Source organism: Astatotilapia calliptera, chromosome 23 (assembly GCF_900246225.1).
Source record: "Astatotilapia calliptera chromosome 23, fAstCal1.2, whole genome shotgun sequence".
NCBI lineage: Eukaryota > Metazoa > Chordata > Actinopteri > Cichliformes > Cichlidae > Astatotilapia > Astatotilapia calliptera.
The window spans coordinates 32,218,275-32,231,468 of record NC_039323.1 but is presented as its reverse complement, the minus strand read 5'-3'; the positions used below and the strand labels follow the sequence as shown (position 1 = coordinate 32,231,468).

At 39.2% G+C, this 13,194-nt stretch overlaps 1 protein-coding gene across 2 annotated transcripts; it reads right to left on the bottom strand.

The window, feature by feature from the left end:
* Positions 1–27: 27 nt before the first annotated feature.
* lypd6 (LY6/PLAUR domain containing 6) lies at positions 28–12,484 on the bottom strand. Of its 2 annotated transcripts, none has more exons than XM_026159632.1 (5): positions 12,425–12,484; positions 6,352–6,501; positions 1,638–1,736; positions 736–866; positions 28–665 (listed from the first exon to the last, which is right to left on the bottom strand). In XM_026159632.1, exons 2-5 carry the CDS (start codon positions 6,467–6,469, stop codon positions 486–488), a joined length of 528 nt encoding a protein of 175 aa, XP_026015417.1. In that variant the 5' UTR covers positions 6,470–6,501; positions 12,425–12,484; the 3' UTR covers positions 28–485. The 2 variants fall into 2 exon arrangements, with proteins under 2 accessions (XP_026015417.1, XP_026015418.1); XM_026159633.1 differs by having other exon boundaries at positions 493–685.
* Positions 12,485–13,194: the final 710 nt, after the last annotated feature.

Sequence of the window (13,194 nt, the reverse complement as noted above, 5' to 3'; positions counted from 1 at the left end):
GGTTTGAACAGCAAGTGGGCGGAGCTTCAGTGCTGTCAACCAGTGCTCTGATGACCATATTAGGGAGTCCTGAGAGCTTGAAAAAGGGAGGCAACTGGACTTCTTTAGGTTTTAAAAATCCAGATGTCTTCTCTTATTATTGTTTAAGTCTATAATGATCTACCATATTAGGGATAGTCAGCATCGGCACGCAGAGCCAGGAGTAGAAGACATATCTGAGACAGTGTTTAGATCATTGTGAAGCCTGAGCTTTTGACTCAGAGATGTTTATTATGAGCTATATACAAAGTAACATTATAAATATAACAGAAAACACAGAAATGCAGATCGACTATTAAAAAAGTGGAAAAGAAGAAAGGAAACCAAAGTTGAATCAGTTGTCTTGCATATAAAAATGTCTTTAAACCTTCAGTTACTGAAACACGCAGCCAACACAGGTCCCAGTTCTGCCACTACACATACCAGCTGTTCTCTTTCTACGTGTCTCAAACACGTCCAGCTGTGAAGATGACAACAATGATGGCGATGATGATGAAGCACAGCGCTCTAGAATGAAGACTCCCGCTCAAACTAACCAAAGGAGAAATGGAGGAGAAAATGGCACTGCTGTCATTTCTGGGCACCAACACGTTGCAGATGTTCCCCTCACAGCAGGAAGAGCACACCTGAGGGATGAGAGGAAAGCCTATCACGTTAAGGTTGAGGAGACATCTGAAGGCAGAGCTCTCCACGTACCTGGTAGCCAGTATCGGCAACGTCAGCACAGCCAGTGAACAGACACTCCTCCAAGGTGGCACAGCGCTTGGTCACAGACACACTTTCCCCACTTCTATCCATCATGTGGAGGGTGGAGCAGTATTTAGTATCTGAAGGACAGTAAAATTCCCTTCATGTGACCAATTATGTCTTAATAACTTGACAGATTCACAGGCAGCCCCAATATGAGGAGTACAAAGTTTAAAACTGCCAACAAATATTTAAATTTAGAAAGATAAGAACTACCAAACGGTACTCTTCAGTGCATGACACTTTCAGCTTTTGGTGATCACAGTTTGTTTAGAGAGTTGGATGGCAGGTAGATGATTTTCAGATTCCACAGTGGGCTCTGGCCCTACTGAGTTTGGGAAAACGTGTTTCCATCAACTCTAACTGCACATTAAGAATGTGTTCCAGTTGCCAAGCAGATGTAGATCCCCGTGAAGTCGACCGAACGTGCGAAGTAAAATTCCAAGAAGAAGGAAGCAAAGTTCCTCTGATGAAAGATAACTGTGGGAACACCTGTTCATCACTACGTTCTACACTGATGAGCAAGATTAGCCATCAGTCGTCACACCTTGCTGAAGTGTTGGCAAAAAGGGCATGCAAATGAGATTTTGGAGAAGGGGGGGGCTAGCATCTCCCTCCACTCACCTCCAAAACCACCTGTAAGCCACTTCCGCTTAAAAGTTCTTCCTTCCTACCAAGTCCTAGCAAATTATTATAAATATTGTTTATATCAATCTATTTTATTTATTTTAATCATTTTTGTTGATGTTCGTTTGTAGCGCATTCCCAAAGAAACACGTTTCTCAAGAGAAGTCACTTGAACTGACATCTCCTTGAGCAGGCAGCCACAGATGAATCAAAAGCTGACGTACCCTTTGGACAGTATACGTCCGGGGCCCAGCGGTTGCAGTCGTAGTTGTCTACAGCATCTTGGCATGTGAAGCACTTGAATCCGCCAGGGTAAGGAGTAGCTGTGGAGACACAACTGTATTCAGTTTTAAGTTCAATAAGTGAAGAAGGCGTGTTTTCATTCGTCCTGTGTGTAATATCATTCCTGCAGAAAGGGACCTTCATTCATCAACCTTCTGGGGTGTTTTTTTTAATTAGCTCATTCAATCACTGTACACATTCTCTGTGTTTCTGGGTGATTTCAGAATCATAAGAGAGACGAATGTCCTAAAATTCGACCACCCCTGCCTTTTCCCTGGCTTCTGACATGGTTATGAAGTTGCCCTCAAAGCACAGATAGGACCAGAAGATGTGAAGGGCTTGTTAATCAAAGCTGGAGGGGCCCCAAAACCAGGTGCACTTTGGTACGAATCTTCCTGAAACGAGTTTCCATCTTATCCTGAGGCTTGTTTTTCCGAGGTGCCCCGACTTCCTTGCAAAGACGTGTGTTAGGTTTTTGGGGATTGGATACTGGGCTCAGGTTTGGATGTAAGATAGACAAAGCTCTTAAAGTATATAAACTATGACTCTCATACAGTGGGGCAAAAAAGTATTTAGTCAGCCACCGATTGTGCAAGTTCCCCCACTTAAAATGATGACAGAGGTCAGTAATTTGCACCAGAGGTACACTTCAACTGTGAGAGACAGAATGTGAAAAAAAAATCCATGAATTCACATGGTAGGATTTGTAAAGAATTTATTCGTAAATTAGGGTGGAAAATAAGTATTTGGTCACCTCAAACAAGGAAAATCTCTGGCTCTCACAGACCTGTAACGTCTTCTGTAAGAAGCTTTTCTGTCCCCCACGCGTTACCTGTATGAATGGCACCTGTTTGAACTCATCATCTGTATAAAAGACACCTGTCCACAGCCTCAAACAGTCAGACTCCAAACTCCGCCATGGCCAAGACCAAAGAGCTTTCGAAGGACACCAGGAAAAGTATTGTAGACCTGCACCAGACTGGGAAGAGTGAATCTACAATAGGCAAGCAGCTTGGTGTGAAAAAATCAACTGTGGGAGCAATCATCAGAAAATGGAAGACATACAAGACCACTGATAATCTCCCTCGATCTGGGGCTCCACGCAAGATCTCATCCCGTGGGGTCAAAATGATCATGAGAACGGTGAGCAAAGATCCCAGAACCACACGGGGGGACCTGGTGAATGACCTGCAGAGAGCTGGGACCAAAGTAACAAAGGTCACCATCAGTAACACACTACAACGGCAGGGAATCAAATCCCGCAGTGCCAGACGTGTTCCACTGCTGAAGCCAGTGCATGTCCAGGCCCGTCTGAAGTTTGCCAGAGAGCACATGGATGATACAGCAGAGGATTGGGAGAATGTCATGTGGTCAGATGAAACCAAAGTAGAACTTTTTGGTATAAACTCAACTCGTCGTGTTTGGAGGAAGAAGAATACTGAGTTGCATCCCAAGAACACCATACCTACTGTGACGCATGGGGGTGGAAACATCATGCTATGGGGCTGTTTTTCTGCCAAGGGGACAGGACGACTGATCCGTGTTAAGGACAGAATGAATGGGGCCATGTATCGTGAGATTTTGAGCCAAAACCTCCTTCCATCAGTGAGAACTTTGAAGATGAAACGAGGCTGGGTCTTCCAACATGACAATGATCCAAAACACACCGCCCGGGCAACAAAGGAGTGGCTCCGTAAGAAGCATTTGAAAGTCCTGGAGTGGCCTAGCCAGTCTCCAGACCTCAACCCCATAGAAAATCTGTGGCGGGAGTTGAAAGTCCGTGTTGCTCGGCGACAGCCCCAAAACATCACTGCTCTCGAGAAGATCTGCATGGAGGAATGGGCCAAAATACCAGCTACTGTGTGTGCAAACCTGGTAAAGACCTATAGTAAACGTTTGACCTCTGTTATTGCCAACAAAGGTTATGTTACAAAGTATTGAGTTGTATTTTTGTTATTGACCAAATACTTATTTTCCACCCTGATTTACGAATAAATTCTTTACAAATCCTACCATGTGGATTCATGGATTTTTTTTACACATTCTGTCTCTCACAGTTGAAGTGCACCTCTGGTGCAAATTACTGACCTCTGTCATCATTTTAAGTGGGGGAACTTGCACAATCGGTGGCTGACTAAATACTTTTTTGCCCCACTGTAAGTATTCTCACAGATGAGAATCAAATCAAAACTGCTGCTGTTTGTACATAGTAAAACTGTTTTCATATTTCTTGTACCATTTCTATTTTGATGTATTTGTTTAATTCACATGTCACAATGTTCACACTGTTCAGGTTTGATGCTTTTCTTATTAAAATAAAGTGCTGTATGACTGTGGCCTGTAGTATAGTGCACTTTACAGGTTACGTAAATAAATGTATATACCAGTCTTTTTTTGGTTCAAATTAACTGCAAGTTCATCCCAGACCAATTTCATTTTATATTAACATTATTTGTTGCAGAAAAGGTTTTGAAAAAAGTGTGTCGCTATGAGTCTTAAGACTGTGTTTGTGTTGTTCACAATTCCACGAGGCCGAGCAATTTGTGCACCTACAATGGCATAGATGACATCATGTTATTTTTGTTTCACAATACTAACATTTAATTTTTATCCCCAAAACATCAGTTTTCTGTGGCATATTACGACACTATCACTTTACCTAGAAACCACCTAGAAGCAGGCTAAAATTAGCTGCTTTTTTTTCTTTGCACACTTAAAAACACCCTGTTGTTTTATCAGTAACCTCTGATTTGCCCCAAAAAAGAAAAGTTATTGAGTAAGTAAGTCATGATTGATGTAGACAAATAACTTCCATAAGTTCTCGATGGGCAATTGAAATGTGTGAATACCAAGTGACAAAACTGCTTTTTTTGGTCATTAGTAACACAAAACCCACTGGTCTACAATGCTTTGTATACCACAGTGGGGAACATGTAAATTATGCATATATTACTAACTGTGTTAATAACTGTGACTGTCATCTGACTGTTACTTTAGAAAGGGCAGTGGCATTAGCATAGGTGCACTTTCTTGGTAAATACATTGGACACTTAATCATTTAAAATAAAACAAGCTGTTGTCCAGTTTTTTGTTTATTCTAGGCAGAAATTTCTGTCTATTGAGAAAAATCCACTAAAACTACTAAATTAAAACAAATCATGTTACTGTCTAACATGTTTCTCATTAAAGTAAGACACTTTAGCGGTTTTACTGGATATTTATGTTTTAGCACATTTCATATATTCATTTAAATATTTGTATTTTGACTTTTAACTATTAGTTCTTTAATTCATTCAGTGTGTGAATAAACATGTATAGTATATCACAGTTGTTTTGTTCCTTTCACATCCTTATACAGTCCCTACTTTTATGCAAATCAGAGATGGATAAGCGGAAAATGTAAAAACTTCCTGATTTGAGATGAAATTACCCAAGTGTATACATTTATATGGATCCGCATTTTGAAATAATAATAAGAGTTGTAAAGTGCAGAATCCGAATATACAGGTAACCTAACGAGTGAAAGGTGTTTTAAGCTAGGGAAAAATCATTGGTAATGGAAATTCAGCTCAGGTGAACCTCTCAGTTTTTTGTCTCTATTCATGTGAGTCCTGCAGCTCGTTTTTACATGAAGGCTCTGGCAGGTACACAAAAACTATACAAACACGCTTCTGGTTGTGAAACTTTGGGTTAATTAAAAATATGTCATTTGGTCAATCACCTTCTGATTTTCTGCTTATTTAACAATTATACTGATTACTAAAAAAGAAGCAATAAATCTGTAGCCTGTGTCATAGATGCTCTCCAAAGATTTATGGATACTCATCAGTCTACTCCACGTCTCTGACTCAGGGATCAAACAAGGACCAGCCACTTTTCAGTCAAAGAACAATCCTGTTATTCTCAACAAAGACACAAACCAATCGCTTTGATGATCATGAACCACATCCTTGTGTAATAAGTTTCCAAGATTTTTTTCAGGAATTTTGAAAAGGGATTCATCAGTGTTATTTCCAAGAATTAATTCCAAATAAAGATGAAATACATTTGATCTTTTAAAGGTGCAAGTTAAATAGCAGAACTGTAACTTATAACTGGAATAAGTTTACTTAATATGTGTTAGTGTTTTAAGAACACACATTTCAATCAGTGTAATCTATGTTATAACAGCCCTAATCTGTTGCTTTTGTTTGTCTGTCATACGTCAATGGTTGAGAGAATGAAAGCTGCAGAACCAGCTTACAATCAGAGAAGGATGCCAATTATACTTTTATATATTTATATTTTAACATATTGTAATAAACTGTTGTTTTGGCAGCTACAACTGATTTAAATACAAAACGAAACTTTCCATTAAGTTTTATTTGTGCATGTGTAGCGTTTAAATGCATCTGTACTCACTCGTTATTCATTCAGTTAACATGACTTTTGTACCTTTGTAACATTTATTTATTTAAATAAAACAACAGTTTTGTTTTCTACACCGTGCTTGCTTTCTGCTTTTCTTGCAGCTTGTTTCCGATAGATATTATTAAAATGTTCCATTCAAGTTCAGTGCACGCTATTTAAAAACAATGCCGCTAATGTTATTCAGTCATATTCAGTATCAAACCTTTAAACAAATTGAGATGTAAAATAGTACTCCTATACTCCTACTTGAGGGGTGCAGCAGGATGATATCCTTCATGGTGAAGTCCCGTGACTGCGCAGTTTTCACCCAGTCAGTGATGGTGGTCAGCAGCAGGACCCAGGCCACTGTTGGCCAGGCCTCCATTATTGCACCAGAGTGTCTTCATGCACTTAGGCCTGTTGAACATGAGTGGATTAAAATCACAATATTAGAGAATCTTAAACGGATAAAGAATGTAAACACTCAGCCTCCCTGAGCTTTTTTTAAAGATACTACAGAGTCTTTTTAATGTATTGTTATTTTTGGTGTACAAGAAAGCATGATTAAACCACAGTTGAACTCAACGAAACATCAACAAAAGGCTTCAAGTGGCTAATAATAGAACCAATAAGTCTATAAATGTGACCACCTGTGTTCCTTCTCATGCTGTGAGCCTGCTTCATTAATCAAATGTCAAAGGAACTCTACGAGCCAGCTTTAAGCCTCAGCATCCCTTTCTGGATTTAACAGATAATGAAAGTGCTGATATTTCCATATTTTACTCAAGAAACTGAACACTGGTCATGTAAACCTATATTAATGCTCTCATTATTTTAATGCCAATCAATAAAACTCTCTAGAAACTATTCTTGAACTAATCTGAAGGTAATATGAAGTTTATAGGTCTGTAGCAATTGACCCTGCAGAAAGTTGGTATCCTCTGTGGACTATGCGCCCCAGCATCCACTGACCAGCATCACCACCTGCAGGAGCCACCATAGAGGTCAAGTGTAGTGCATATCAGCTGGAATGGGAGAGGACCTGATGAGCCGATCCCTGACTGTTGAAATTAGCTCTATTGACACAAAATGTCACCTGTCTCGTGGAGAAGGAGACTGAGCTAGTGGTTGAGGTTATTGGAATCAGTCTCCTGTAAAGGGGCTGGGCTCCCTCCAGTCTGGGGTTGCCCTTGGTGAGAGATTGCGGGCAAGGGTAGGTAGGTATACTTGTATCCCCCATTGGAGTACTTTCTATATGTTGGGGTTCTCCCCGTGGAAGAGAGTTGTCCCTGACTATTACTTCAGCTTATGCACCAAATTATACTTCAGAGGTACACACAACCTTCCTGTAATCACTGAAAAAAAAGAGTATGGTTTGGGTAACCTGTGGGACTCCAGAGGAAGCTGACAGGTACCAGCTGGCAGATTGCAGCTTATGTAGTAGCTGAAACAAAAAGTCTGGTGTGGGAGAAGTTTGGTGAGCTCGTGGAACAAGACTTTTGGTCAGCGTTGAAACGATTCTGGCAAACCACCAGATGACACAAGAGAAAAGTGGTGCTCTATCTATCTATAGGGGTGCTGCTGACTTCAGCTGAGGGTACAGTCAGAATTCTTCAAGGATCCCCTCAATCCCAGTGACAATGCTTAGAGAAAGCAGAGTCTGGGGACGATGGGGACAACTTGCCCATTATTAGAAGTGAGGTCATTGAAGCAGGTAAACAACTACTTGGTGGCAGGATCAGTGGGGAGGGTTCCTTAAACCTCTGGACGTTATGGGGCTTTCTTGGTTGACATCCCCCTGCTACATCACATACAGATCTGGGGCAGTGCCTCTGAACTGGCAGACTGGGGTGGATGTTCCCATCTTTAAAAAGGTTGACCAGAGGGTGTACTCAAATTGCAGGAGGATCACACTACTCAGACTCCAAAGGAAGATGTACGTCAACGTACAAGAGAGGAGACTATGTCCTGAACCTTGGATTCAGGCGGAACAAAGCAGTTTTCTTCCTGGTCATGGACCTCTGGACTCTTTGGGTTGTGTTGGAATTTCCCAGTCAGTCTACATGTGCTTTGTGGACTTGGAGACTGTATTCAGTCACATGTGTAAATGCTGTTAAATAATGTTCTGTGTAGAGTTCATGATGTGGATGATTGATTTATAATGGATTACAAAATTTCATGAATATATATAGTTAGTGTTAAAAATATCTTTATTTGAAATGTACATGTGTAAAGTGTAAGAGCTGGTGTCTCATGAGAATACCCTTAACGAGAGTAAGCGAGACCTTTCGTGTACTGCGAGGGAGCAGATGTCTCTCATGAAGCGTGTTAAGCTAAAGGTTTATTAAAAGAAAAGCAGCACAAGGACTTAAGGACCTCTTTTCAGGACAAACAGTCAGTGAGGTAGTTGTCATTTGAGAAATGTTTTTATTTGTGTTTGGACTTAATATGTGTACTGTGAAGTTGCTAAATGGTTTGTACTGTTCACTCGTGACCAGTTCTCATGGCGTATTGGCGTACTGGTGTACTGGTGATGGTGAAGCTGAGGAGGAGAGAAAGCCCAAGTAATAAACGCCTGTTTCAAAGAACCGACCAGTGTCTGTGTCGTGAAGAGAGCTACAACATGCAGCTTCAGGAGCATGGAGTATCTGGCTTGTTGCTACTAGCCATTCAGCCCCCGCTCAACCGCAGTGATAGTTTGGTCCACATTGCCAACAATAAGTCAGAGTCATTGTAGTAAAGCTATTTATTTTGCTATAATTAAAGCCTCATAGAGGATTTTGAGATTGTATTGATATTATATCTCAATCCTGAGCTTTCAGTTAGAGTCCAGTCAGAACACTCCCTCTTTTTAGATTCACTGAGACGTCAATCAGTGAATTACACACCAGATGACCTGGTTTTATCCCTGACTTTTATGTTTTATCCCCAGGCACTGTGCCAGACTGTGGGGCTGTAAATGCTTGTTTTCTTTGCATTATGCATGCCCCAGTAAAATGGATCCACATCTTTACTTTGGTCCAAACACCCATAATGTAAAGTGCTACAAGAACACACTTGTTTTACTTCCAACACAAAGACATGATTATAAGTCATAAGACCTGAAACTAAAATAATTTCATTAAAAGGAAGCTTAGTAACTGATTGACCACATACATTTTCAGGCTAAAATGTTAATTTTCAATGAGTCCAGGTTCTCAAATGTGAAAATGAATGCCACAGTGTCTAAGTGGTAGTTAATATTCAGGATTAAAATAATTAAAACCTCCTCTCTAGATTTGCATGTCTTTTCAGCATGTGAGAAACTAATAAACACACGAAAACACAAAAAGGTCTGTAAATCAGGCTTAATAACAGGATTAATCTAAAGCCTTCACAGCGGTCTCCTAGTCGTCAGAGAGGTCTCCTCCTATTGCATTCATCAAGCTCCTCGAAGCACAGTGCTACTGTATAGCTCTTAATCATACGCTGTATGCTGAAAGAAAAACTTGAGATTAGGTCCCAAACTTTGAGCTGTCTGAAGGATCCCTGGCTTTGCCTGCAGTAAAATCTGTTTTTAGGTCTGAGAGGAGAAGGCAGGAGTGCAGGGATTATATACAAAGGCTCCCTGTTATAACTGGGGGGATGGAGAGGTTTCAATCAGCACCAACCAACTCCTTCGGGTCCCGGTTAAAAGGCTGTAGAAGGCTAAAAGAATCTGAAGGAGAGTCCGTCAAGACAACAGGGGATGAAGTTCAGAGATAGTGTAAACTGCAGATTGTTACCTGCTTAGTTACACATCTGGATGCATCCACACATTACAAAAAAACTAATGTGATGCAGATATATGGGCTAAATTGAAAGAAATGGCTCGGAGTTTAAGATGAATCTTATGAATATATATTACTTGACATGCACTAATGAAAAAAGCGACAGACCTAAACTGTCTTATGGACATCATGAAGTTCATAATTAGAATTATTTGCACTTCATTTTTGGCATAAAAGAAAGTAATGTGCAGAAACATGTGCAACTTGTTACATCTTAGAAGAGAAGATGTGGAGGCAAATATAATGAAAGACTAATTAGTGACAGAACACAACTGGAAACTACAATATGTCACATAAAAAAGTTCAAAACAAAAAAGAGCAAAACATTAATTGATCTAATAATAATGGCGGCTCCAGTGGTTCCAAACCATTTCAGTTAACTATACCTCCACAGCCACAGCTATGTCAAATAAACTCAAATATCACCTCACTGATGATGAGATCATTTCAGTGTAATTTAACCTGATTTTTTTTTTAAATTGAACAATGTTTAATTTTGCTGTGATATTTACAATACAATTGAACTTGAATGCAGGGTTAGTTAAATTATGTACTTTTGTAGTACAACCATTTCAACATCATCATCATTTATCTGTGTGGTCACTGTATTAGCTTTTTACATATATCATTTGGCCATTATTTTGAACAATTTTATTTAGCCACCTGCCCCCTAACGCTATGTAGCTAGCTTAAATGTTAAATGTTAATCCAGTAATGTTAGCTTGATACTAGATATTCATTATACACAGATTTTTTTATTAGTATTTTCCACTACTATTTCAACTACTACGTTTAGACATGAACTAATAGTATATAATAGTGTAACCCATATATAAATATAAATTGTTTATTTTAACCATTATCTGTGCTGATGGCTAATTATTAGCCATTATGGCAACAATTATCCAGTGCCAAACTATCATAATGAAATGTATATTAAGTTTTTATTGCAATTTTTAGCAAATAACTACAACCTTCTTTACCAAAATCATAATGTTCTAGTGTTGCACTTGACTCAGAATGTCTTCATTTCCTTTAGTTTACACCCAGGCAAACTCAGTTGTTGAGCTAATAGATCTAATTTAGTAAAATCCACTAACTCACTCTGCAGTCTGACCTGACAAAAATAGCTGGCTTATTGCTCCAAATTGGTCATGTGTTTCAAAAGAATACTTGATCAACATTTAGACCACCAGGGTTGACTTTGAAGATCAGCAGCTCAGCTCTATTGACCAGACACATATGGCAGGGGCTTAACTTCTTTCATTCCACTGATTTTCTCCCTATCTATCACGTCAGAGATAATTGACTGCATTCACAAAATTCTTGTTTCTCTTGTATAATTAGGTGGTTGAAATGTCATAAATATAAAGTCCCCTTCCCAAGCATTGCCATCTGGATTTACTGACACACTACATCACTGCGTGATTTTTGTGAGGTTTTTGCTTAGCTCATAAAGCATCTGACATTTTAACATTGTTTAACATGACCAAAAAGGTCACAGTTGGCCAGACACTCTAAATGAATGTAGTCTCCTTACTGCCTATTTGTATTAGCTGATTCATTATGATACATAAATCAAGATAATATGACAAGCAGACATTCCTTAGAAGTACATGTGACCTGTGCTATATAACATTTATAATTGGATTATTATCTCTTGTTATCTCTAAAGCTGCTCCAACTTTAAACTGTAACCTATTGTGACCAAACTACAAAACTTGGCTTTAAAACCACAAAGCAGTCGTGCTGAGAGGTCAAGTCTAAAGAACTGGACTTTGTGTGTATTTAAAATTTTTATCAACATTTGGGTAGCATAGCTTCCACACTATAAGGAGGGATTTAATTGAGTCCAATACAATATTTTTGCAATGTAGCTGCTCATATTTATATGTAAAATAGGGGTGTGAGACATGTAGGTCAGGACCAGAACTGACCCAAAAACTCCAGGTTTTGTTCATTGGCACATCTACTTTGAAGGACATGCAATGAAACATGTAGTATAAACTGTACTTTTTGAAAAGAAAGGCAGATTAAATATAGCTTTACTGGTTTGGCAACACTTCAGAATAAACTGGGTTATATGCGGCCCATGAACTAAAATGTAATGTTCTTATAGCTGTCAAAATTATTCAATCATTAAGCAGAATATAATGTATGTAGATAATACTTTACGGACTGTAGCACTTCACACAAAGTCTACCACATTAAAAGCACCATGGAAACTTGTGTAATCACAGTAAATTTACAACTTTTAACAAGGTACAAAGATTTACTGGGTTCCCACATAGTTCAGTTTAAGATCATATGCTGTCTCCACAACTATATTTGCTCTTCACTGAAATGGTGAATATGAACTAAATCTCACGATCAAAAACATGACAGCATTTCATGAAATATCATATCTTCAATTCATCTAAACGTAACGCTTCTCAATTGCACTGGTGCGCACGGAATTGATTTAAAATTACATGTGTTAGTACAGCTTGACTCTACGACTTTATCGCAACACTATTTTAATAAGAACTTACCAGCTTTAAATGCTCGATAGGACGCTCTCCATTCGGCGCGGATGAAGCTCAGAAACTAGTGAAGTGCAGCTCGGCGCGGCTGAGGAGGGGAGGGGGAGGCTGCAACGTCACAGACATCGGCACTCCCACAAATAGAAATGGATCATAAAAAAAAACAATGTTTTTTAATTCACCTTTTTTTCATGGCGGGGATTTATATATTATATATAGCAATGCACTGATATACAAAAATTTCCCTTTATGATTTTTTTTAAAATATGCATTTTGTTAGTTATCAAAATGTATTACTTTCATAAACGAATTAATAAGTATATGTACGCTATTTTTCTTTTTTTTTCCCTTTTTTTTCTTAATTTGATAAAATACTTTTTACAGTGTTGCTGAAGTTTAAGTGAATGTGTTATTTTTGCCAGTTTTAGCCGCTACATCAGGTGTTTGTGAGTGGGAGGGGCAGCGTCCAGCCTCCTCAGTGGAATTGCCCTCCTGGCCAAGAGGGAACAGAATGCCAGTAGAGGTGCCTCATTCCCACTGATGCCAAAGAGAGAAAGCAGGGGTCCAGGTGGCAGCATCACACTGAGAATCCTGGACAAGGTATGGAAAACCTTTGTCCAGAACTGGTCAAGTTGGGACAAGACCAGTATATATGGATCAGTGAGGCTTCAGCAGTTTTGCATCTATCACAATATGGAGTGATTTCAGAATAGATCTGAGATAATCTGGATTTTGAGAAGTGGGCTCTATGCACCACTTTAAACTGGATTAAACAGTGG

What these genes read in the sequence shown, in the direction of transcription:
- lypd6 (XM_026159632.1), bottom strand. Translation starts at nt 6,469, where the DNA reads ATGGAGGCCTGGCCAACAGTGGCCTGGGTCCTGCTGCTGACCACCATC. An exon ending in CATCCTGCTGCACCCCTCAA is followed by an intron (nt 1,737 to 6,351) that starts GTAGGAGTATAG and finishes GTGTCTCCACAG; the next exon opens with CTACTCCTTACCCTGGCGGA. An exon ending in GGACGTATACTGTCCAAAGG is followed by an intron (nt 867 to 1,637) that starts GTACGTCAGCTT and finishes ACTGTCCTTCAG; the next exon opens with ATACTAAATACTGCTCCACC.